This window comes from Miniopterus natalensis, chromosome 2 (assembly GCF_054644295.1).
Source record: "Miniopterus natalensis isolate mMinNat1 chromosome 2, mMinNat1.hap1, whole genome shotgun sequence".
In the NCBI taxonomy this organism is placed as follows: domain Eukaryota; kingdom Metazoa; phylum Chordata; class Mammalia; order Chiroptera; family Miniopteridae; genus Miniopterus; species Miniopterus natalensis.
In genome coordinates, this window is record NC_142082.1 from 82,595,623 (window position 1) to 82,623,382 (window position 27,760).

The following is a 27,760-nucleotide window of genomic DNA, read 5'->3' on the forward strand; positions in this document are numbered from 1 at the left end:
GGATATTCAGTAGGTCTACAGCATAGTAGTTAGACATTAATATAACTTACAAAGTGTGGCTCATGTGTTTTTATTAATTCTTTGAATCTCTGTCTTGACTGAAGAGTTTAATCCATTTACTTTTGAAGTTATTACTGATAAGGAGACATCTATCAATGTACTATTTGTTTCCTTTATGGCTTATAGCATTTTATTCCCTTATTTCCTGCATTTCTGTCTCCTTTTATGTTTAGTTGATGTTTTGTAGTGAAATGTTTACATTTCTTCTTACTTTCCTTTTGTGTGTATTCTAGTGGTTTTCAATTAGTTTGTAGCAAGAATTTTTAAAACATGCAATACCTGATTATTTAGTCAGGGGCACTGACCTTTTTTCCCTTAGATTGTCAGATAAAAACATGACAACAGCCAATACAACAGTAGTTCAAATGAATGAAAATTATATCTATTTTTTGTCACATAGGCAAAAAATATAATATAGTTTTTGGTGTGCCGCTGAATTTTAGTAATTAGTTTATGTGTGCGAGGAGATGGGGATTACATTTAACATCATAAAATTATAACATTCTAATTGTAATTTATAGCAACTTCAATAACATACAAATATTCCCCTCCTGTATAGCTCCATCCCAACCCCTGTCAGTTGTTGATGTCATAAAATTACATTGTGTACCCCAAAACATAAACTAATAACTTTTTTAACTGCATTAGTTTCCTAAACTATGTCGAAAACAAAATTTGGAGGTTATAAACCAAAGTTACACTAAAACTAGGTTTTTCATTAATAATTTTTTTCTTTAAATGTGTTAGTCTCGTAGAAAACAAAAAGTATAGTCACAAACTCTTGTTACAATAATACTAGCTTTATAATTGCCTGTGTATTTACCTTTATTGAGATTTTTATTTATTCATGTGTTTTTGAGTTACTGTCTAGTGTTCTTAGATTTTACCTTGCAGGACTTATTTGAGCATTTGCTGCAGAGCAGGTCTAGTGGTTATGAACTCCTTCAATTTTTGTTTATCTGGAATTGTCTTGATTTCTCCTTTAAAAATATGTTTTTACTGATTTTAGGGAGAGAGGAATGGAGAGGGACAGATAGAAACTTTGATGCATCAACATCAGTTGACCTCTTGGTGCATGGGATGACACTCAACCAACTGAGCCCCGCCAACCAATCTCTGTATTGTAATTGTTATATTTATACCATTGATGTTTAAAGTGATTAATGATATAATTGGATTAATGTCTGTAATATTTGTTACCCTTTTCTATTCATTGTTCTTGTTGTTTTTTCTTTTGTCTTTCACTTTTTTCTGCTTTGTGTGATTTTAATTATTTTGATTCCAGTTTTTCTCCTCTCTTTTTGATACCTTTTTAAAATAGTTGCCCTAAAGTTTACAATACACATTTACAATTAATCTTAAATCCACTTACATATAATACTGTACTGCTTCATGGTTAGTGCAAGTACCCAATTATTATTTTCAGTCCCTCATAACATTTCTGTCATGCATTTCACTTATTCATAACTTATAATCACTTAATACATGGTTGCTGTTATTGTCTGTTCAATTATTTAAAAATAAGAAATAAAAACTATTTTTATACTTTCATTTCTTCCTTCTTCAATGCTCTTTTTTCCTTTCTGTAGATTCAGGTTTCTGACTTTTGTCATTTTACTTCTTCCTGAAAGACTTCTTTTGACATTCCTTGTAAGTTGGATCTACTAGTTTAAAATTGCCTCAATTTTTGTTTGTCCAAAGAAGTCTTTATTTCTCCACTTTTGAAGGATAATTTTGGTAGATATAGAATTCTAGGTTTGTTTTACTTCACTTCACACTCTTTTTGCTTGCATGGTTTCTGAAGAGAAGTCTGATGTAATTCTCTCTCCTTGCTCCTCCATAGGTGAGGTGTTTCCCTTCTGGCTGCTTTGAAGATTTTTTTGTTTTTGTATTTTATTTCCTGCAGCTTAAATATGATACAAGCCTAAGTGTGTTTTTTTTGTTTTTGTTTTCCTGCTTGATGTTTTTTGACCTTCCTGGATCTGTGGTTTGGTGTTTGTCTTTAATTTGGAAAGTTTTCAGCCATTATTACTTGAAATATTTTGTTTGTTTCTCTCTCTCTTCTCTTTCTGGTATTGCCTTATGTGTACATTACACCTTTGCAGTTGTCCCGCAGTTCTTCAGGTGTTCTCATATTCTTTTTTATTCTTTTTTTCTTTTTGCATTTCATTTTTGGAAGTTTCTATTGGCATTCTTCAGGCTCACTCATTGTTTCCTCAGCTGTATCCAGTTTGTTGATGAACCCATCGAAGACCTTCATTTCTGTAAAAATGTTTTTGATTTCTAGCATTTCCTTTTTTATTCTTTTTTAGAGTTTCCATCTCTCTTCTTACATTACCCATGTATTCTTGTGTATTTTCTACTTGTTCCTTTTTGAGTTCTTTGGCATATTAATCATAGTTGTTTCAAATTCTAAATCTGATAATTGTGACATTTCTGATATATCTGTTCTGTTGATTCTTCTGTCTCTAAATTGTGTTTTAATCTTTTAGCAAGATTTAAACTTCTTTGTTGAAAGTTGGACATGATGTATTAGGGCTGTGGTGTGAGTTTCTATGTTTATCTGGCTAGGGGTTAGGCTGTGTTTACTTTTAGCAGTAGCTGTGGTTTTGGAAATTAAACTTTCCCTTTTTTGTGTCCTCTATTGTCTTTGGGTTTCTCTGGGGACTTATACTTAAATATGGTCTGAGACATGCAGTTCTTTCAGTTGTATTTTCCTGTTATTTTATAAAAGCCCTATTGATGTAGTGACCTGTAGAGGAGGAGATGCATTCTAGTCCTATCCTATCATTAGGTCTCAGTCTGATAGTGAGCCTGTGCCCCTTTAGCTGTGACTTTTTTTTTTAAATAAGGTTGTTGTTGTTTTTTATTTCAAAGAGAGGGAGGGAGAGGGAGAGTTAGAAACATCAATGATGAAAGAGAGTCATTGATAGGCTGCCTCCTGCAACCCCTCCCCCACCACTGGGGATCAGCCCACAACCTGGGCATGTGCCCTGACTGGGAATTGAATGCTGACCTCCTGGTTCATAGGTCGATGCTCAACCACTGAGCCATGCTAGCCGGGCATGGCTGTGACTTTTAACAAGTACTTTTCAGTTCCCCTTCCCTGTGTTGATGATACAGGAAGGCTAAAAGGGGCTCTAGTTGGACATCTCCCCACCCCCAGGTAGGTTAGGCTCTGGAAAGAGTTTCTTTTTAGGGCAGACCTTATTAAGAATAACAGAATGCTCTGGTATATTTTCTAATGGCTACTTTTTCCTTCCTGGCTAGAAATATGGGAGAATTTTTCTTGATCTTCACTGTTGAGAGCCAAGTAGGGCTCCTTGAGCAAAAATTCCTAAAAGTGTGGGGATCCCTCCTTAAACTGGTCTCCCAGGAGTTTTTAACTGCCAGATTTGTGCACACTGGAGAATCATGTGAAATTTGATTCTCTCTATCTGCCTGCATGTTTTTTCAGTTTGGGGGTCTGTGATTTTTCTCTATGACCTCAGTTCTCTGCCAGACCTATGAAGAGTTAGTGATTTCAGTGGGTTCTACTTTTCACTTCTTGGGATGGAGTGATGTCTTCCAGGCTCCCTACATACCAAACCAGAAATCAGAGGCCTCAATTATTTCCTTTTTTAGAATGTATTTTCTCCCCTATGTCCATGATATAACTTCCTTTTGATTCTCTTTCCACCCTTCCTTTGAAAGTTCGTGTATTTGCTCTTAACCCTCATTTCACCCACATCACTCTTCCCTGATGACCCTATCTCCTTCTGCAGCTTTAACTCACACCTGAACAATGCAGTCTCCTCAGTCTTAGTGTCCTGAGTGTTTGACATCCTATGGGCACCTCAAAGTCAGTGTCTCCAAACCGAATTTATTTTTTGTGAACCCTCCATTCTTCTCTCACAATTGTGCAAACCCTCCTTTCTTCTCCCTCAGGTGTGACATCAATATTCCCTTCCCTTTTTTTGTATTCACTGTTCAGATTAAATGACTCTGCGACTCTGTCCACCCATTTGCTCAAGCCAGAAACCTGCTTCTAGACTGTTCTTCCTCACCCTCAAAATCCAGTCACACAGTCCTGATAGTTTTTCATCTAAAAGAAAAGCATTCAATTCTACCTCCTTATCCTTGACCCCACCGCTATTGCTCTCATTCAGAACCTTATTAGTTAGTCGATTGTCTGCTTTCCCTGCCTCTTCCTGCATTGCGCACACTGCTGTCAACCTCAGTATTCCAGAAAGCATCAGATTGGTTCTCTTTTGCCTACAGAAGCAGTCTTTCATATCTCCTGATCTGTAAGCAGTTCATTAAGGATGTGGGAATTTTTAGATTTATGTTTCTTTATCTTATAAAAATATCTGTCTTTTGTTTTGAAATATAGTAGAACAAGAGCACATGCATGTAATTTATAAATATATTTATATTTAGTTTGAATACTCTTGAATACTCAAAAAATTTTACTGATAGGGGTACATAATCAAAAAGTTAAGACACCATGTGCCTACAATATAAAATACCAATTCCTCAGGTTGGTGTCCCAGGTCCTCAGTTGTCTGGACCTGACCACTTGCGTCCAGTCCCTTCTCCCTCTCTTTTCCTATTTGTCCCCTGCATTATGAACTCACATATTTAACCACCTGGTTATTAGAAGTTACCAGGCTATTTCATGCTTTCGTATTGTTGTCAGATTGTTGCTTCTCTGTGGAATTTCCTTCTTATTTCTCCCTTCTCTCATCCCTCATTCCCACCCTACCCTGAAAACTCCTGCTTCTTAATTTCTTTCTGTAACCCCCTCACTGTTTCTACCCCCACTCCACAGGTAAAGACGTCTTGCTCTCGTTTGCTGCCCCACTGTTCAGTGCTTGTTCACTAATTCCTTAAACAGTGTCTGTTGAGTACCTTCTTTGGCCACTGCTCTAGGCTCAGGAGATAGTATGGTCAGTTCACTTATCTGCTTCCTTCGCTGTGAGGTTTTTGGGGACAGACTCTCTTCCCATTCTTTACCTCCAACATCCAGCTGGTTTGTCAGTAACCTGCATGAGTAAATGAATCAATCAGTGAGTAAGGACACTGGACCACTAGTGTCTCTTTCAACACAGATTCTATTTTTATTTTAAAAAAATGACCAGAAACTAAGTGGTAAATTTGTGGATTTCTCTAGCCAGAATCTTATTTATGGTGCAGTTTATGCTCACTCACTAAATCCAATCACCCATTTAGTAATAAGTATATATATTTTAGTTGTAGGTATATATTTAGTTAATCCCAGGAAGTGGGAATAGAATAAGTACTTACTATTATTCTAGAGCCACTCTTTCTGGCTGCAGTTGTAAAGTTTGGCCCGACTTAATGACTCTAAATTGAATATTCATCTCACATTTTCGGTATGCTTTGGTTTATATTGGAATAGTGCATAAAAAAGTTGGTTTTGGATGAAGAATAATTAGCCTTGCTAGTATGCTGTCATTTATTTAAGATATATAACTACAAAACAGATAAATTAAGAATTAATTATTTATATTACAGAGATTTTTCCATTAACAAATATTTTACCAGGTGTGAACTTTAAGTTCACTTCATGTGCCTCAGGATTTGTATTTGCTTAATCATTATGTGATTTAAGTCACAATTTTTTAGACTATCACACATTTCATGAAGTGAGGTTTACTGTTATAGCTTGAACTGGTCAGATTTTGTATATATGTAATGTATAAAATAAAAATTGTGTGTGGTGTGGTTAATTGAGATAGACATACTGCTTAACTGAGTCAGTGAAAGACTAAACCTGAAAGGAATGATGATTAAGGAATGGTATGTCTACCTTAATTACTAGTGTTACCTACTACTAATAATTACTAGATTGATTTTCTTCTGAAGTAAACTGAGTCTGAAATTCCCTCAAAAGATAGAAACATACCTTTATGTTTTAATCCTTCTTAAATAGCTGGTGTGATTCTAAACTTTAAATGAAAAGCTCTCTGAATTTACCTTAAGAATTGAATTAAAATGCTTTTGAACTTTTTCTCTTAGGTATAATATTGAGCCCAGTTTATATTGCCCGTTTTTCTCCCTTGGAGCATGCATGGAAGGCCTTAATATTTTGTTTAGTAAACTGTTGGGGATTTCATTGTATGCAGAGCAGCCTGCAAAAGGAGAGGTGTGGTGTGAAGATGTTCGAAAACTGGTAAGCATCCCAGTTCATGTAAAGTTTATTACTTTATCTCTTGGGTTTAATAATTGAGTTAATAGCACCTTCATCTTTAAGTTAGTTTTGCCTGATGGAGCAGGTCTCACTTTATTCCTGTTTCACGAAAAACCTGAATGACCACTTTTGATTTAGGACACTGTATGAAAGAAACATTGTTCTCTAAAATCAGTTGATGCCAGAAATTAATGCAAGCATATAACAGCAGAGTTAGTTCTTTGAAAAAAAAAAAAAAATTGGGGGGGAATCTCCTGAGAGATTGAATCTTCATATGTTGACAAATTATAGTTAAAGGAAAATCTGTCATTACTTTTTTACGTTCCTGCCATGCTAAGTGTCCCTTTTGGTTAATTCCTGAATCCATTGCATTGGTCACCTTTCCTTTCCTTCCAACAACCCCTTCCCGTTTTGTAGGAGCTTAATTTGCATCAAATATTAATTTATGTCCCGTGTTTTGATTTTACTTCTTTGATAATAACCTGAAGCCTAGAATCCACTGGTCTCCTATTAGGGCCCCCTTTGAGATGTGAATATTTTTATTTTATCTGGATAAGAATTTGAGATTTATTGACCTATGTGTTTATCTGAAGACTTTGTGTTGTTCTGGTGTTTTATGTGTTGTTTATGTGCCTACCAACACTACTCTTGTCAGTGTATTTCAAGAAACTTTCTCATTGTCCGTTGGCTATGTTCTGTGAACATGGAGTCAGTGTGGTGGTGGAATTGAAAGATTAGAATTAATGGGAGCATGTTGTATCACTGTACTTAATTACCTAAGTATTTCTCTATTTGTATATAATGTACGAGTGAAAGGACAGAGTGCAAAGGGCCAAGAAGTTTCCCCTACTGCAGGATGTGAGTCCCATCTGGACAGGACTATTTGTCCTTTGTTCACTGCTGTATCCCAAATACCATGAACAGTTTCTAGCACTTAGCACCTAGTAGGTCTTAATAAATGTTTGTTGAATTAATACGTATATGCTTGCAGGAAGTTTTAAAGCATAAAACTGAGGTTCTCTTTGGCAGAATCCTCAAGTTGTGAAAAGACAAAGAAGGCAAGATGGAGACTAGTGGTTGAGCCCTCTCCTAGGAGCTGCGCCTCTTTTATAGGCTCAGTTTTTGGTAAGGGCATAAATAATGATTTTACTGATTGCCAACTGAAACCAGAAGCTACATTTTGTTATTTCTGTGTCCAGGGGTTATAATTTGTATGAACATATATCATTATATTCTACAATTTGAAGGAGAAATAATTTTGCTGCTAAAATTGTCAAGGCAGCACTTACTTCCAACTCCTTTTGATGGTTTGTGAACAGTCTGAGGAGCTGTGTTTGGTAGAGGTGTCATAGGGAACTGGCAGTCAGGATGAATGGCCCGAACAAGGAGGGTTTCCTCTTCTGGACAGAATTACCAAATCAAAATCATCTGAGAGAGGAAGAGAAAATGGAATCTATCTTGAGATAATATGGCATGTAGAAAGTAATAAAATGTCAATATTTATCACTGTGCATGATTTATATACAAGGTGGCACAAAAGTAGGTTTATAGTTGTTCATATGGAAAATAATACAATAATTAATAAATAATAATACAAGAATAAACTGTTTTGTGTACTCAGAGCTGTAAACCTACTTTTGCCACATCCGGTATACATTCTTGTGTTGGGGGTGTTTTTCCACTTGTAAAGTTTCTGATGGATTCATTCACCACTAAATTAAATTGTTTTTTCTAGGCTGTGGTTCATGAATCTGAAGGATTGTTGGGGTACATTTACTGTGATTTTTTTCAGCGAGCAGACAAGCCACATCAGGTGATGCTTTATTTATAATATGGTCTCCCTAAAAGTGATCAGCAGTTAATTTATAGTAATGTGACCATTATATCTATTTTGTAGTTCCTTAATATTTAAAAGGCATTAATGATAGTTACTAAATATATAAATTTGAAATTAGCATTGAATTTAAAAATAAACATGAAAACCATTACATACATCTGTATATGTCACTTTTATCTGGGTCATAGTAATAATTATATCAATAACGATAGCTGATATTTTATGAACCCTTCTGTGTCACATCATGTTTTTGAATGTTCATCTCAACCTTTTGAGCTAGACACTAACATTATGAGGAAACTGAGACCAGAGAGGTTAACAGTTGCCCTGAGCCACACGGCTGGAAGTGCTAGGATTTGAATCAAACATTTGACTATAGCCCCAGCTCTTCACCACTTTCCAAACTTGATAATGGACCTCGTTTAAAATTGCAGAAGATACAGTAGGCCCCCCTTATCTGTGAGGGATATGTTCTAAGACCCCAGTGGATGCCTGAACCAAGTATAGTACTGAACCCTATATATACTATGTTTTGTTCGGGACATACATACCTATGATAAAGTTTAATTCATTGTAAGAGATTAACAACTAATAATAACATAGAACAATTATAACAATATACTGTAATAAAACTTAAGTGAATGTAGTCTCTTTCATTTGATAACTGATCTGATAACTGAGATAGCTACTAAGTGACTAACGGGTGGGTAGTGTATACAGTATGGATATGCCAGACAAGGGATGACTCACATTCTTGGAGGAATGGAGCAGGACAGTGAACAATTCATCATGTTACTCAGAACAGCATGCAATTTAAAACTTATGAGTGGTTTATTTCTGGAATCTTTCACTTAATATATTTGGACCATGGTTGTCAGCCAATTAACTGAAATCATGGAAAGTGAAACCGAGTGTAAGAGGGAACTGGTATATCTTTTTTTGGAAACCTTATCAACCACCAGTTCACTTCTTATATGAAATACATGAGTTTAATTCTTTTACTTTAACTGTGTACTGGTAGGTAAATCATTTCCATCCGTTTCAGTCAATTTGATGAGAAATGTTAAGAGTTCAGGCTATAAACTATAACAGAAATAGTGGTACCTTATATTTGAATAGTGATTCACAATTTCAGAGCATTTTAATAGATGTGAGCTTATGAAATCTGGGCAACTACTCTGGGATTTGACAGGGTGGAGATGAAGCTCATAGAGGCAAACCAATTTCCAAGATGATTTGGCTGGTAGATGAGGAAGGTGGGACCAGACTCTAGGTCATCAGACACTGATTCCCTTGTTCTTCCTCTGCTTGAATGCCTTGTAGAGAGTCTAGGTTAGTGATTAAGAACTCTGTCTCTTAATTCACCTGGGTTCAGATCTATGATGCAGCAAACCTAGCTGAGTGTCCTTGGATACATGACAACATTACCAAGACTCAATTTCAGTTTTCTTATCTGAAAGATGAGATTCTTGCCTCATAGGGTTATTGTGAAGAACAGTGATAAAGTGTTAGTGAATCTCAGCCTGTTACAGAAATGTTACTTCAGATCCTTTACTTTGTGTGGGTTTAGAGCTTATCACTTTCACATGATAAAGGCAATTGGTATGGACAGTGTCTCCTAGTTCATTGAAAGAGCTCAGTAAATATTAGTGTACCTTCCCTTAGTAGCTAGATGTCTGTCACTTCCTGTTTGCTTGTGAACATCTCGAGCACATGGATCTGTTTGCTTGTGAACATCTCGAGCACATGGATCTAAGCTCTGTAATGATAGTATTTCCAACATATGGTACAGCATCAGCTCAGTACATATTTTTGAATTAACATAAGCTCATTGTATTATTGGTGTTTTAAAAAAATTTTAGAAAATAAAAAGAGTTGAGAAAATTTTGTGTCTGTAACTAAATAGAATAAGAATAGAATTAAGTTAAAATTTGAACTCAGAACACATTTTGGTATAATTTTTGGTCTAAGTTCATTATTTTACTCCTTAGACTACCTAATACTTTCTTCTATTGTGTTTTCTGATTCTTTAAGGATTGCCATTTTACAATCCGTGGAGGAAGATTAAAGGAAGATGGAAACTATCAACTCCCAGTTGTAGTTCTTATGCTGAATCTTCCCCATTCCTCAAGAAATTTACCAACTTTATTAACTCCTGGAATGATGGAAAATCTTTTCCATGAAATGGGACATGCAATGCATTCTATGCTGGGACGTACTCGTTACCAACATGTCACTGGTGAGCCACGAAGAGGGGACTTTTATTTAATACAATCTTTAAAAACTTACATTTTATTATAAATAGGAAAAAAAGTTTTTTATTTAGGAAAACTGATCATTTAATATTGCCCCGCGGTTATTTATCAACATATTGCCTCATCTTTTCTTCTTAATTGTTGTGCAACCCAATCCTCTTACATTTTTTTTGCCTCCTTGCTAACATTTCTCACAGGAATTAATCTTAGTTGTCTGTCTTTTGAGCTTGTACCATTTTACTTTTTGTACTGTTCTTTATGAAATTTGAGTTTGTGGCTCTTTGTGCATGTGAATAAATATATATCTCCTTAGAACCTAGCACAGGGTCAGTGAATGAATGTTGCCTCTTTTTATCCAAAATTAGTTAGAAAACATGTAAAAACAAGTATGATAAATAACTGTTTATTTTTCTTATACTTTCCCCCTGCATAAAATTATAGTTTTTCATGCTGGTCTGTGGCCATATTTGATGATACTATAGACTGTCCTCTTAGTTGTTGAAAGGCTAACATCATGGTATGCAGGGAGGTTAACTAGCCATCTCAGGCGGTGAATAAAGAAAAACTGAGTTTATTTAAGGAAAGGGGGTGGGGGGTGGGATATCCAAAGGGAAGGGCTGCACAGCACTGAGCCAAGGGGATATTGGGTTGATGATGGCAGTCCCTAGGAGCTGGGTTCTCATCCGTATATGCAATCACTGGTGGGAAGCTCTTGTCCTCAATGGGTCATGGGGCTGGGTTGGTGGGTGGATGGAATGTGGAGGTGTGATCAGGTGTTTTAGGACAGTTTTAATTCTTTATATGGTCCGATTCCTGGTGTCCATCAAGTCTTCCTGGTCTTTGTTCTCTTGTGGCGGGAAGCTTACAAATGGCCTTTAAGAATTATATTGCCCTACAATCCTAACACTTGTCTCATCTCTAATTCTTATGCTCACTATCATATATGGTCAACCTAGACTGGTCAGCCTAGACCACCTGGTAAATTGTTCATATTCAGTTTTTATTAGCTAACTTTATACGTACAGTATTTGGGGGGAGGAGAAGATACCATGGAACCTTGGTTCTCAAACTTAATTTGTTCTGGAAGGCTGTTTGAAAAGCGATTTGTTCAAAAACCAAATCATTTTTTCCCATTAGAAATAATATAAATTGAATTAATTATTTCCAGACCTTCAAATGATTCCCTGTTTTAACCTTTCTTATATACTGTACTTGTCTACAGTACAGAACCACCCCCTTCTAGCCTTAAAGGAATCACTTTCAGCACTCGTTCCAGGGGTGTCTTTCAGGAGTTCAAAATGCATCATCTTAACAGGAATAAATGAATGCTGCATCAATCAGAATAATAAATATAGGAATATTTTTATTCTAGAGAATTTACAAAATAAGTATTAAAAATGTAATTCTGTGTAAATAAAATTAAATGACCTTTAAGACAAATTAAAGTATTTAAAACTACCCAAAAAATGCAGCATCTTTGCTTGTTCATATGTCACTGCCTCCAAAATGCACTGGCTAACTGTTTTTCCTTCATCCAAATCAACAACAGTTTTTCTCTTCATTAGCCTGTGATCATTATTTTTTTCACACTCTTAGCAACATTTGCACTTTTGATGGCCTCTTTATGTATTAAAGTTGTGCTAATCCTCTATTTCTTCAGCAACAAAAGCATTCTCTCCTTTGTTTGTTGCCTGAGAGAAGCTTTTTGTCCTGCTGAGGTATCTGCATGAAAGGGTTGTCAGGTTGAAAACGGAAGTTTGGTTGCACAACCAAGATATTTTTTCTGTGAACAACTTGCTCAGGAACTGAAATGTTCAAGATGGGGGACATTCTGTTCAAGAAACCAGGTTTGACTGTATTTGAAAAGATTGTAGATGGGCCAGAAAGTATCATAAAATGTCACCAAAAAAAGTTGTTAAACGATTTGTTGCTTTACCTAATTTTGAGTTTAAAATACTGCTTTTCTGCATTGAAGATTGACTTTGTTACAAGAAGCAAGCAATGGATAAAATGAAGTTCTTTTTTAAAAAAATGAAGGATAAAAGCATTTGGTGGTGGACAAATGCTATATTAAATGTCGATGTTTTAATTTGCTTTTCATGTATAGCCCAGCATAGCTGAAGACAGGCTTGTTTATAGAGGGTTTGAGTCACTGCTTTACAAGGTGTTTTATCCAGCTGTGCAAATATTTTGTTTTACTTTTGATATACAGGAAAAGATATAGGATTATAATAAGCTTTTCTGCAAATATGTGCAATAATTTTATAGAAATAAAGTATTGATTTAATGAATTAAAACTTATCATAGTTCATCAGACTTACAAATAAAAATTTTAAAAGAATACATAAAAAGAAAGATAAATGTGTTGATTTGATTCTTGCCAACTTTTTTCCCCTGTTTTAGGGACCAGATGCCCCACTGATTTTGCTGAGGTTCCTTCTATTCTGATGGAGTACTTTGCAAATGACTATCGAGTGGTTAACCAGTTTGCCAGACATTATCAAACGGGACAGGTAGAGAAATTAATTTGTAATACAGTCCTTTGAGTTGTGGTTGTCAGCATTTATGACCTGCTGGATAATGTTCAACTCAATGCTTTTTCAGAATTCTGTTACCCTCTCTCAGTTCCAGAATCCTTCTACCGTTTTATTGTTGTTGTTATTGTTTTTCTGATTCCCTTTTCCTTTTTGGGAGGGTGGGAGTAGGGGGCTAGCCTACAGAACCAAAGTCATAGCATATAATGTATTGACAAATAGCTGCCCTTAGTTATATGCCAGGTAATATCCCATTTAGTCCTGGTGGCCATTTCCTGAGGAAAGCACTTTATTCCTGTTTCCCAGAGATAGAAACTAGCTCTTTATTAGAAGAGGCCTTCAAGCCTGTCTCACTTCAAAAAAAGCTTTTCTCTTTCTTCTTTCCTTCATGCTTTTGAATATTTGTTCTCTTGATCTGAATTTGTATGGTGTTTCATAAAGCGGAACTATACTGCCATATTTTCCCTGTATGTTTAGTCTATATACTGATAAGTCTGCAAATTCGTTTAGTTTTAGATTTAAGTACTGCACTGTAATCTTAAATATTTTAAAATTCCATAAAGTAGGATTAAAATGAGAAATACCTTACAGTAAGTTTGCTGTAAGTATAACTATCAACGTTGTACAGTTTACTGTCCACACATACTTTGGAAAATATATTCTTTCCCTACTCTCAGAACTTTGATTATAAAATACTATGTTAGCTAGTGATTTCCCCCTCACTGAGTTCAAGTGTAAAATTATATTCATCTTTGAAATCGTTAGCATTTAGAATCATGCCTAGTACATAAAAACCACTAAAAGAAATTAAATGAAGAAATGAATGGAATTAGAAAGAGAAGGGCCCAAATCAACTATTTTTTTCAACTGGCTTTTATCTAACCATTATTGTCAACTATAGAATAATGGTGAGTTTATAGAAAATTAATCTGAGTTACTCTTTATCATAATCTGTTTGTTATTGGATGACAAAATTGAAATATTTGTGGTCTAATTAGCTGTCTATTGACCTGCAAAGAATTACTCTGGAATATGTAGACTCAGCCAATAGCACAGATGCACATAACCCATCAAATAATAGCATAATCCATCCATGGCTCCACATTTTGGGATTTGGGAATGATTAGGAAGACCTAATTAAATTACTCCTTTTGTAACTGCTCCCCTGCCCATCCTCAAAGGTAGTAGAGCTAGAGGCATGTTGAAGCAGAGCTACATGCACAGTGTGTTGGACCATAAAGGAGAGCTCAGCTGAGAACATTGGAAGAGACTTTGAAACCGGACACAATGGGTCCAGGCTGCCTGTTGCTACTTTAGCCAATTAAGCAGAGACAGTGTTGAATCATTTGAGCATTTACTCCATTTTTGCCAGCAAATGGGAGAGCAGTGGATTTGTCCACATAAAATCTGCTCTGCCCTTTCCTTATTACATGGCTGGTTATACAGGGCTGCATGCAAGGGAGAAGGGGGCGGGAGTGGGAGGATGGCTGCAGGGTCTGTGGTCCCTGTGTCTCCTTCCAGGATCTTGAAGTCTGATAACAAGGTAGGTAGGTTTCAATGGTGTTAAAACCCAGTTCCCAGGTCCTAGGACCTGTGAATGGTTAGCATTCCTGAGGTAAACTACCTGAGGGGGTTCAGGCTGCAGGCACAGCCCATCCTGTCCTTTGTCTGTTCTCAAAATGCATTTTCTTTTCTGAGCAAATGGGCCCATCCAGGCCCCAAGGTGTCTCATCTTTTTTCAGCTCTGTTTTTCCTTTTGCAGCACATCCTCCAGTTTTCCAGGGTCTGTAAGAAAAACCTCATACCTATAGTTAGTAAGGTGAATAATCATTAAACAACTATGGTCCTTTTCCTACTAGGTGCCCTCCCCCCTTTTATAATCATGGTTAGCAGAGCATGGTCAACATCTCTGCCCCTAACAGCTTCATATAGGAAGGGCTGGAGGAACTAGGTCTTGAAAAGATGCGTAAAGGGGGCAGTTTGCCAGTTAGCTCTTAGCAGCCCTCATCCATCTCATAAAAAGTATTTATTGAGGAAACAGTATGGACATATATAGATCCTTAAGTCAAAAAATATTTATTGAGTTTTTATTATGTACCAGGCACGGTACTCAGCACCCAAGAAACAGCCAAAAGTAAGTGAGACAAAATGGCCTTAAATCTTAGGGGAACTAGGGCAGAGCTAAGGACAAGGTTATTCCAGCCAGAAGGAAGAGCCCACACAGCGGTATGGATAATCCCAGACATTGGCAAGATGCTGGGTATGGCAAGGGCAGAAGAAGGAGGAAGAGAGGGAGAGACAGAAAAAAGACACTGGCATGTTCTTGTTTTTAGAATTTGCTCCCAAACTCTGCACTCCTCTTGCCCCCACTCACCTTTTAATCCCAGCTCATTTACTAGACTACCTTTTGTGGCTGGAGTGATGTTTCTTAGTATATTTATACTGGGCTTTGCTGTCACTTTTCCCCTTGGGAGTTGTGTTTAACTCCTTCTGGCCAACAGCTGTCATATAACTCTGTCCCAACCCATTTTCTCACTAGCTTTTGGCCATCAGCTTCCCTGGATCCCACCTTTGATCTTTTGGCCTTTGCTCAGTCCTTAGTAGGGCTTAAGTAAAGGCATGCAAGCATGTAGTCAAGCAATAAAAAGGGCCAGAACTAAGGCACTGACAGTGTTGGCTAGAAGAAGCAGAATTTAAGGACTTTTTGAAACTTACTTGGAAGAACTTGGACAAGTTAGGTAAGAGGGAGAAGGGAGTTCAGGAGGAGTTCAAGATGAAGGTTCCATGAACAGAGAATTCTGGAAGAGGGCCAAGTGTGAAGTTGGGAAAGACAGTTCTTTTTTTTGATATATTGATGGTCATCGTTGTTGTTCATGAAGCTGTGCGTAGTACAAGTCTGAAATTCAAAGTCAGATGGTCACTGCAGATGTGTGGAGATGATTTTTGAAGCACAGAAAGGTTAAAAATTGCCCATTAAAGAAAAGCAGGAGGCATCTAAAGAAACCTTCATCATCACCAGTAAAGGAGCTGTCCCCGGAGCTTAGATTTTTAAAAGATCTGAGCACAAGCTATGAGTAGTACACACATAGGTAAAGGTGACTGCAAAAGAGTACCACAAGCCTCTCAGAGTAATATTTCAAACAGAAAGTTAAATCTTGTACATAAATTTACCACAATACTAAGGTCAGTTTTTGAAACGTATATTTCCAGAGCAGTCAGAAGAGCAAAGAGAGGCTAGGGGGATGAAGCGTGACGTGATGTTCCAAAAAAAAAAAAAAATTACTATTTTATTTCTAAATTCTTCAGTAAGAAGAATCATTTTTGAACAAGATAATTTCAAGAAAACAGTAAGTCTAAAAATATCCCTCAAACCTGATGAGATAGTAAGAAAGGAGTAAACTGCTTTGCATTAATTCATGTTCCAGACTCAGAAGACATATCCAGTGAGCTAATGGGACTTGCAGACAGTCTCTAAATAATTTAAAATAATTTTGTGATTCCTAGGAGAATGGAAAGAGTGCCAGAAGGCAAGAGATGTGTAATACCTAGAGTTTCACAGGGGCTTGCCTCTTCTTGTCGCTAATTAAGATACCAAGTCACTTGATGTTTTCATTTTAAGGGCAGTTCTAGCCTTAAGGACAAGGGGCTAATTCCCTTAAATTCAAGTCTTTGTAAATAAGTTACGTTAAAGCCCATACGAAGAATAAGATAGCATTTTTATGCTTCATTTCCTATCCTTCTACATATCAGGAAAGGTTTTTGGTTTGTTTTTTGTTTTTTAACCATCCTGTGGTATATTCCAGACAGCTTTTAGAGTAAGGAGAATATATTGGTGACTTATTAATGCCTACAAGTATTTTATCTGAACTAGAGCATAGCATAGCCAATGAATTCCTGTGGTGGAGGAATTAGAAGTATGCTTGTCAGATTTGCAGGTGTCATCTAGCTGTCAGAGATAACAAATACCAGAGGTGCTCACTTGAGATTCATAACTGTCTTGACAAGCTACAACATCAAAGCTGAAACAGAATTTATTGTAAATTAATCTTAAAATCAATAACAAGTATAGGAGTACAGACTGGGTAGCAGTTCATGTGAAAAAATCTCAGGTTTTTGTGTGTGTTTTTTGACATATACTAACCTTAGCATGAAACAACAGTCAGATGGAGTTTCCCACAAATCTCAGTCAGTCTTAGGTTGCATTAGGGGACCTATGGTGTCTAAGAAACTAAAGGTTATTGTCTCTCTTCTCGGTGCTAATTGGTTCGGCCTTCAGCCTAACCCCTGTTAACCAAAGAAGAGGTTCAGGCTGTAATAAAGAGCAAAAGGCATTTATTTGAGCAAAACTATTGCAGTCTGGGATATGCATGTTCAGGTAGCCAGCTCTGCTCAGGAAAGAACAGAGAGGTAGTGTTTATAGAGGCAAAAATTACAGAGTGTAATTCTTTAATACAAATGAAGGATTGCTGGCTAGAATAATGTATTGGTTAGTTCAAATATGCAAATTAGGTGGACTAAAACTGCAAGGAGGAGGTCAAGTCCACTCAGCAGTTCTTCTTGGACATTTATGACTCAACCAGCTGAGTTAGCAACAGGTTAGCAACTTATTAGCAGCTCTGAGAACTGAGGCACAAGATGTGCATAGGCCCCACTTCCTTAATAGCCTTCTGACTCTGTTTTAAGTGACAGTTTTAGAAATGCATATTCCATTTTATTTTTAACTATTAACACCCCTTTCCAATTGCTCCCAGTAAGCATAAAAGTGTCTGTTAGGGTACCCTACATTTCTAGAAGCATAATTTTTGTCCTCCCTTAAACATTCTAAGATGCAACTAAAAACTTGTGGTAAAATACACCTAGCTTAAAATTTACCATCTTAACCACTTTTAAGTGTATCATTCAGTGGTATTAAGTACATTCTTATTGTGTTCCCATAACCACCACTTATCCACAGAACTCTTTTCATCTTGTAAAACTGAAACTCTGTCCCCATTAAACACTAATGCCCCATTTGCCCCCTTTCCCAGCCACTGGCAACCACCTTTGCGTTTTCTATCTCTATGAATTTGACTACTGTAGATACTTCACATGAGTGGAATTATATATTAGTCCCTTGTGACTGGCTTATTTCACTTAGCATCATGCTTTTAAGGTTGATCTCTGTTATAATGTGTCAGAATTTCCTTCATTTTTAAAGCTAAATAGTCCATTGTATGTATATGCCATATTGTGTTTATCCACTCATCTGGTGATAGACACTTAGGTTGCTTCCACCTCTTGGCTATTGTGCATTAATGTTGCTATGAACATGATTGTACAAATATCTGTTGGAGTCCATGTTTTCAGTGCTTTTGCCTGTATAACCAAAAGTGGGATTGCTGGATAATATAGTAATCCCATTTTAATTTTTTTGAGCAAACACCATACTGTTCTCCACAGTGGCTACATCATTTTACATGCCCACGTCCTCACCATCATTTGTTATTTTCTGATTTTTTTTTATTGTAGCCATCCTAATTGGTGTGAGGTGGCGGTGTATCTCATGGTGTTTCAATTTCTAATTGCCTAATGAATAGTGATGTTGAGCATCTTTTTATGTATTTATTGACCATTTGTAAATCTTTTTTAAAGAAATGTCAATTCAGCCATGGCTGGTTGGTTCAGCTGGTTGGAGTGTCATTCTGTACAGCAAAAGGTTGCGGGTTCAATTCCCGGTCAGGGCACAGATGATCGTTGTTCCTCTTTCTCTCTCCCCCCTTTCCTCTCTCTAAAATAAATTAAAAAAAGACCAAAAAAAACACACCAACCATTGGGTGAGGATAAGAAGAAAAGAAATGTCAATTCAAATCCTTGACCCAGTTTTTAATTGGCTTTTCTCTTTTTAGGTTGTTGAGTGGTAGTTCCTTATATATTCTTGATATTAATTCCTTATCAGATATATTATTTGAAAATATTTTTTTCCCACTCTGTGGGTTGCTTTTTCACTCTGTTTGATAGTATCCTTTGATACGCAGAAATTTTTTATTTTAATACAGTCAAATTTATGTTTTTATTTTATTGTCTGTGCTTTTGGTATTTCACACCCAAGAAATCAGTGCCCAGCCAATTTCATGAATCTTTTCCTCTGCGTTTTTTCTAAGAGTTTTATGGTTTTAAGTCTTATGTTTAGGTCTTTGGTTCATTATGAGTTAAGTTTAGCAGATGATACAAATTTTTAAAATATTTTTCTAAATCTGACACTGAGGTCTCTTGTTAGCTATCTACTTATATTTAATGGTATAATGTGCCCCTTCCCACATCTATTATAAAATCACAGGTACTTTTAAAAAAAACAATTACTGAGTTCTTGTATTGAAGGAAATAAGATAGTCTTAGCTACTATACAGAAGTTGAAAATGCTAAGCACTTCCTTTATGCAGTCTAAAGCCTGTACCCCTGACCTCCATCCCTAAACATACCCATGGGGAAGCTAGGCTGTCCCTGACTGTCCCTGATTATTTGGAGTTCCCAGAGTTTTTCTCTTCCTTCTCTCACTACCTTGATACTGATTCCTCAAGGAAGCAGGATCTTTTTGTCTCTGCCCTAGATTTTTTATCTATTCACAAGTTTTACATTTCTGAAGTTCTTGCCCATCTCCTTTACATTGCATTTTTTCGAAAACTCTGTAACGCTATGTAGCTCTGTGAATGGAGTTAGCCAGACTCCTGTGTGGACCTGTTACTTGATTATCCACCTAAAAAAAACCCCTCCTGTTTCCTTTACTAACCCTTCTAATACTAAATGTGGGGGGTGGTTCCCACACCAACCAATTCTCCAGTTCTTGGCAGACACACCAACTGGGTGTCCTACAATCTTAATTCTAACACTAACTGCTGTCAGTCAGCACAGGCCCCACAGGTTAAGGGCTCAGTTCCAGGCTGCTTCCCTGGCCCTCTACTTCGGATGCCAATTGCAAGTCCAGGTTTTCACCTGTGCTTGTGACTGCTATAAATTGGAGGTTCCCACGACCCCCTCCTCAGATTTAGTCATTTGAAAGAATGACTGTTAGAACTCAAGAAAACAATTACTTGCTAGATTACCAGATTATTTGAAAAAGATACAACTCAGGAAGAGGCACAGAACTTCCATGCTGTCCCTAGGCAGGCTACTGTCCTAGCACCTCCACCTGTTCACCAACCAGGAAGCTCTCTGAACCCCCTTGTTTAGGGTTTTTATGGAGGCTTCATTACATAGGCACGATTGAGTAAATTATTATCCAGTGATCAAGTCAATCTCTAGACCCTCCCCCCTTTCTGGATGTCAGGTTTAGGATAGGGCTGAAAGCGTCAGCCTTCTAATCAAGTAGTTCCTTTGTTTGGCAAACAGCCCCCATCCTCCAGGAGACACCTCAATAGCAGAAACTCAGATGTGGTTGAAAGGGGTTTATTATGAATAACAAAAGACATACATACTCTTATCCCTACCACTGAGAAAATTCCAAGGGTTTCAGAAGCTCTGTGCTAGGAACCAGGGATGAAGACCAAGTATGTATTTCTTACTCTATCACAGTATCACATGATCCTATTTTCCTTTAGCAGCATCTGCCTATAACATACCCTTTCATCCAGAATTTTCTACTAATAATTTCCAACCTCCTTTCCTCTTCCATACATACGTGCATTGTTCCCACCTTTTCCCACAATACCCTCTTTGTACATTGTATGGAGCAGGGCTGCCAACCCAAGTGTTTTTCAATGTATAGGAACTATTTTGTTCAATGAGGAATGCCACAGTTTATAGTGACATTGATGAACTAGAGAACATTTTGAGGAGCGACTTCCTATTTCTAGTTTGCTAAATTTTTTGTTTAATTATTAATAGGTATCACAATTTATCAGATTTTTTTAATGCATCTTTTAAGGTAATTGGATTCTTTTGATCTCATTAATGTAGTAAATGTTCATGTATCATGGTATCAAATTGGAAACCACTTCATATGAAGAATTGTGTAAGACTAGATAAAAAAAACCAGTCTCATATAATATTTGAAGGATACCTTGTAAAGAAAGAAAGTGTATTTGTTCTATGTCATTCCAGAAAAAATATTACTAGGAACAGTGGAGGGGAACTTTCATAAATGATTAGAAAGGAGATGCCTTTGAAAGTAATAATCTTTTTCTTTAGTATTTAATGTTGCAAAATGCTATTTGTAAATGCAAAACTGTGGAACCACTATCCAACTTAAAAAGTAAAACATTACCATTTCTATCCTCTTCTCCAGAAGTGAGGACAGTCCTGAATTCTCATTAATTTGTTTGCTTAAAAATAGTTTTTACCACATAAATTATTTACTCCTAAGCAATATGGTGTTTAGTTTTGCTTTTGAGCTTCACAAAATGGTATTATACTGTTACTAAACTACTGTGATTTGCTTTTTCCAGTCATTCTGTGCCTAACTTATCAGTGGTGCATATAGCTGTAGAGTGTTTACTTTCAATTCAGTATAGTATTCCATAAGTTGTGTACCCCTTCTCTTGTCATTGTGCACATGGGTTCTTCTAGGGTTTTGCTAATTCACACAATTCTATGAACGTTTTTGTACTTTTCACCTTATATTTCATGTGTAAGATTGGAATTGCTGGGTTTGTAAGGCATGCATGTCTAAGTTTACAAGATAATGCCGAGTTGTTTTTCAAAATATTTGTGCTTACTTCTCAAGAGTGGTTTCCGTTGCATCACATCCTCACCAACATTTGATATTGTTAGAAGTGTTAATTTTGCCTATTTTATGGTTATGAAATGGAATCCTCTGGTGGCCTTAACTGGCAGACACATTCCCTGATTACTTTTAAAGTTGACTATCTTTTTATGTTTTTATTGTGTGGTTTTGTTTTCTTTTCTGTCAAGTGACTGTCTTATGTCCATTTTCCTTTCTGGTAGTTTACCTTTTTCTTATTGCTTTCTCAGTATTCTTGATTTGTTGGCAAAGTAATCTTTTGTTAGGCATATATCTTCTTTCAGGTTATGGCTCATCTTTTTGCTTTCTTATAGTTACCTGTTGATGAATTTAAGTCCTTCATTTTCATATTGTTGAATTTAACAATCTTTTCTTTATAGTTAATATTTTTTTCTATTTTATTTGCCTTTGTTTCCCTAAAAGTCATAAAGATATTCTGTTTTCTTCTAAAGGTTTTAATGTTTTTCCTTAATCTTTAGGTTTTTAATCAAGTTGAAAATTCTCTTTGTATGTGGTATAAGGCAGAAATTCAATTTCCTTTCTTCCTATGGTTAACCAATTGTCCCAGTACTATTTATCCTTTCTCCAGTGATCTATCTTATACCCAGTACCTATTATATGCAATAATCTGTCCATGGGATTTCTGTTATTCTATTGTTTAAGTTATTTGTCCTTATACCAGTACCATGCTGTCCTTAATTACTATAGCTTTTTTAAGTTTTCCTCTATTTGTGCTTCAAAAATTTCTTATCTATTCTTGGGCTTTTGTATTCTTTCATGTATATTTTAGAACCAACTTAATATTTTTAAAAAAACTCTGATAAGAGTTTAATTGAGATTACATTTAAATCCATCAATCAATTTGGGGAGAATTGATATCTTTGAATATTGACTCTTTCAATCCATGAATATGATATACCTTTCCATTTGTTAAGTCTTTTTAAAAACGTTTTAATAAAGTTACTACATTTTCTTCCTAAGGGTCTTGTTCAACTTTTGTTAGACTTAGCTCTAGGTGCCTTACCTTTTAGACAAATATTGTAAATAGTATATTTTTTCAAAGTGATATTTTATAATTGTTTGTTGCTGGTGTTTAAGAGTACAGTTTATTCATTTTTGTATATAGATTTGATTTTCATCAGCCTTGCTAAACTTTCTCATTAGTTCTCATAACTTGTCTATAGAATTTTTAATATATTTTAATTAGATAGTTAATTCTACTTCAAATAATGATGGTTTCATTTCTCCTTTTCAATTTATATAGTCTTTTTATTCTTTTTTTCTTGCACTACTCAACTTACTAGAACCTCCAGAACAGGTGAATACAAGCTGTGATATGGGCATTATTTGCCTTTATTTTGATTTTAGAGGAAATGTCTCTACTGTTTTATTATAAAGAAAGATGTTTGTTGTAGATTTGGTAGAGATCTCAGGAAAAGGAAATTCCTTTCCATTTCTAGTTTGCTAATTTTTTTGTTTAATTATTAATAGGTATTACAATTTATTAGATTTTTTAAATGTATCTTTAAGGTAATTGGGTTGTTCTTTTGATCTCTTAATGTAGTGAATGTTCATGTTAAATATTAAGCAACCTTTGCATTCTAGAATTAAGCAACCTTGGTTCTAACTTCTTATCTTTTAATACAGTTCTGGCTTCAGTTTGCTAATATTTTGTATATAGAGGATTTTGCATCTGTGTTTGTGAGAGAGATGGACTTGTGATTTTTCTTGGTCTTCTTGTTCTTTGCTGGTGTCTGTATTAAGTATATACCATTTCATAAAATGAGTTGTTGAGTGCTCTTTCTTTTTCTTTTCCTTACAAGCATTTTTATAAAATTATAATAATCTGTTTCTTGAAACTTTGTCAGAATTCATCTATAAAACCATTCAGAGTCTATTATTTTCTTTGTGGGAAAATATTTTAAAAGACTGATTCCTTAATCATAGGAGTTTTGGGGCTTTCTTTTCTAATTAAGTAAGCTTTGCTAAATTGTAATTTTCTAGAAATTTATCCTTTGAATCCAGGTTTTCAGGTTTATTGGCATAAAGTTATTTATAGCATTCTTTTATCTCTCAAATTCTGCTAAGTGTGTATTTGTGTCCTTTTCATTCCTAGTATCATTCTTTAATTATTTCTCTATTAATCTTGGCAGAAATTTGTCTGTCTTTTTAGTATTTTCAGCAAACTAATGTTAACTTTATCCTTTCTATTTTGTTTGTTTTAGTTCATTAGTTTCTGTTTTTATTATTCTTCTCTTATTTTTCTATTTCTGTTTGTTTTCTTCTCCCCAATTTCTTAAGGTAGACACTTAGGTAATTAAGTTTCACTCTTATATAACATAGGCGTTTAAATTTTAAACATTTGAAAAAGTTTTTTATTTTTGAGTTTAGAGAGAAAGAGGAGGGGGTGGGAGGGGTAGAGAGAGAGAGAGAAATAGTGATTTGTTGTTCCACTTAGTTATGCATTCATTGGTTGTTTCTTATATGTGCCCTGACCTGGGATCGAATCTGCATCCTTGGCATATCTGGACTGCACTTAAACCAACTGAGCTACGTGATCAGGGCCTATGCATTTAAATTTTAATGCTATAATTTTAGATTGTGTGATGCACTGCTTTGGCTGCATGCTGTGATTTTAATACAAAATATTTCTGTTGTTACTAATTTCCATTGTAATTTTGTCTTTGATTAACTAATTGTTAAAAGTCTAGTTTAAAATTTTTAAACCTTTGCAGGGGAGTTATTTATCTTTCTGTAACTGATATCAAATTAGTCTAACTGGTATTGATTCTTTGCAGGTTGTTGATATTTATTTTATGGTTTACTGTGTCAAAAGTTTTTAGAAATGTTCTTTTTGTGCTTGAGTACATTATATATTTTCTAATTGTTTGGTTTGAGTTTTCATATAACTCTGTTAAGTCAGTCTTTTAATTGTATTGTTTATATTTTTGATATACAACCAATTTTTTTCACCTAGCAATAATTGAGAAGTGAAAATCTTTCTCCAGGATGGTAGATATATCTTTTTTTCTTATTCTTTTTTTTTTTAATTATTAAGGCTTTATTTATTTAGAGCAGTTTTAGGTTCACAGAAAAATTGAGGAGAACTACAGAGATTTCCCATATAACCCCTGCCCCCACACATGTGTACCCTCCTCCATTATCAACAGCCCCCAACAGAATGGTACATTTGTTAAAATTGATGAATCTACATAACATGTCATTATCACCCACAGTCCATAGTTTATACTACAGTTCACTCTTGGGGTTGTATATGCTATGAGTTTGGACAATTGTACAATGACATGTATCCATCATTATGATCTCATACCAAATACAATTGACCTTTGAACCACGTCTCCATTTATATGCATTTTTTAAACAAACATGTACAGTACTATACATGTACTTTCTTTTCCTTAGTATTTTAATAAAATTTTCTTTTCTGTAGTTTACTTTAATATAAGAATATAGTACATAATACATATACAGACTGTTTATATTATTGGTCAGGGTTCCAGTCAACAGTAAGCCTGATAGTAGTTAAGTTTTGGGGGAGTCAAAAGTTATATGCAAATTTTGGACTCTGCAGGAGTTGGTGCCCCTAATGCCATGTTGTTCAAGGGTCAACTGAATTTTTACTACCCTATAAATATTCTATCCATTTTGCTCTGTATATTTTGAAAATGTTTATATGCATAAACATGTAGTCAGTTATATCTTCCTGATGAACATGTATTATACTCTCAATCTTCAGAATGTTTTGTCTCAAAGTATATTTTTTTAATTTTTCAAACTTTACATTACTAATCACCAAATATAATCACTGTATTTTTGAGATTGCCTACTTTTTTTGTATAATTGTATCCATTAGTTACCACACTAAAGTGTTTATTGCTGTAGTTATCTTTCTCACAAAATATTTTTTAAATAATAAATAATAGAAATTAACATTTATCATTTATATAGTTTAGTTCTATCTAATAATGTATGCAGTAGGTACATAGTTATTCACACTTTATAGAAACTGAGTTAGGTTAAGTAATATGCCAAAGGTTACACAGTAGTAACACGAGGGTTATCTATTAGTTTCTATTAGTGATGTATTAGGAGATCTATTAATTTCACATCAGAATTTCCTTGACGGTCTGTCAGACTTACTAAAACCAATATTCTAAATTGTGGGTGTTTTCTTTTAATTAAATATATTTCTTTTAATATATTTTAATTTCTAAAATTGTAATTTTATATAAAAGAGCAGAGAAGTCTCAGACAAGTTCAGTGACTGATCTGAGGTCATCTGAGTGTGATGGTGGGGCCAAGGTCTGACCTATCTCTGCCTTCTAGTTCAAAGATCTTGTCTAGACTTAATTGAGAAGCATTAAAATTGAAAATAAGAGAAGTTTCAAAACAACTTAAACGTGCCAAAACTAATCTAGTCCTAGTTATACTATAATTTTTACCTCCAGTCCTTATTCATATCTCCTGGAAGAGAATGACAGGGGAAGATTTATTACAAGTCTGTATGTCTCCTTGGAAATGTATCTTAAGCAATTTTAGCCTTGGGCTGACTTTCACATACTAAGGCAACAAACTAAATCTTATAATGACGCAGCACAGAAGAGTTCTGAAATGAAAGCACTAGAATTTTTCTAAAAAGAACACCATGGAAATAGTCTGTTGCTTTGTGAGACATACTGTATAAGAAGTATAGCTATTTCCTACCATGTTGAAAAAATTTTAACTAGCAAAAACTGAAAATAATACCTTCATACTTACTTACCTCAAAAATTTTAGCGATCAAATTTAAGAATATATGCAAACTATAAACATGGTATTGGAAATTTTTAAAGACAAAAGTGGAAGTTGAACCTCTTTCACACATTAAAATGTTCAATGTTGAACCCTACAGTACTCAAAATACTTCTTCTTTGAGCCATTGGTGAGTTTGTGATAATATGTAAGCATTTCTAAGGGTTCTTTCATATTATCTTAGTTTTTAGAAAACAACATTAAAAATCAAATAAGTGAAAAATAATGTTATTTCCTATGGATTTAGATTTGAGATTTTGTCTCTAGACAGCGTTTTCATTACATTGATTATATGCCATCTGGATTATGGTTACTAGCAAAACAGATTAGTTGAGACATGCTGAATTCAGTTGTTTTCCCATTATAGACATGTGCAGAAAGTTAGTGCTTGGGGTGGTATGGGATCAAGCTGCAAAATTGAAGCTGCTGACTTGTGTCCTGAACAGCTTTAGGCTTGGCTTTCTGCCACTGAAGCCTTTACTTGTTTTGGATGACCATGTCTCAGCCAGTTTATATCATTAGGTCCAACATGTTCCCAAGGGATATCAATAGTAGGAGTTCTTTACTTCAGGAAGGGTTGAATTATTACCATAACAAGGATTTGTATCAGAAACTATCTTAACTTTTAATATTTATGCAGTTTCTACCATAATAAATTTTCTAAATGGCCATAAATAAAACAAGATATTTTATCACAGTGACTTGGCCCTGTAAGAATTTGGTGCCAAAAATTTTAACAAAAGTTTATTTAAATTAGACTGGTGAGATTGTGAAGGGATAGAAAATGTCTGGCAAATGTATGAGGTTATTTATTGATAAGTTAAGCTCAGGGGGAAACATTCAGAGAATTTGTCATGCCAAGTTTGCTGAAGTATTTGCATTTTTTATGGTATTTCTAAAATCTTACAAAAATGTGCTTTCTTAATATAATAAAAAAGCTATTATTTTAATATTTTTGTTCCTGTGTGTGGTCAGCAAACAGTGCAGCTTGTATTTACCCCAAAAATGCAGTAAACAACCTCCCTTCTTTGGTGAGGAAGTATACATAAGCTCTGGACAACCAACAGTGTTTGACTCATAGGAAGCCCTCAAGAAAGTTAGTTGTGACTAAAGTGATGATGTGATCTGTTGCCAGAAGACTTTTAAGAAGGAAAAGGGGTGCTGTTATAAATCACACCAAGGCAGTAGTCCTAACCTGAGACTGTCATGCCTACCTGCATGTGTGGTCACCCTTGCTATGACAGCATTTACAAAGACAGATGTGTTAGATGTGGGGATGAGTTTCTTCCAATTAGGTAATACTTTTCACAAGTTGATTGAATGACTGTTACAACATTGAAGCTTCGTACTACT

The 27,760-nt window shown here is 35.3% G+C and overlaps 1 protein-coding gene across 3 annotated transcripts in view; it reads left to right on the plus strand.

Annotated features, from left to right (window-relative positions):
* MIPEP (mitochondrial intermediate peptidase) overlaps positions 1–27,760 on the plus strand; it is a 186,045-nt gene that overhangs the window by 61,684 nt on the left and 96,601 nt on the right. For all 3 annotated transcript variants that reach the window (XM_016199506.2, XM_087814364.1, XM_087814366.1), the window contains 4 exons: positions 6,082–6,235; positions 7,989–8,066; positions 10,125–10,329; positions 12,749–12,858. In XM_016199506.2, the coding sequence (XP_016054992.2) occupies positions 6,082–6,235; positions 7,989–8,066; positions 10,125–10,329; positions 12,749–12,858 (547 nt within the window). The remainder of the gene's footprint in view (positions 1–6,081; positions 6,236–7,988; positions 8,067–10,124; positions 10,330–12,748; positions 12,859–27,760) is intronic.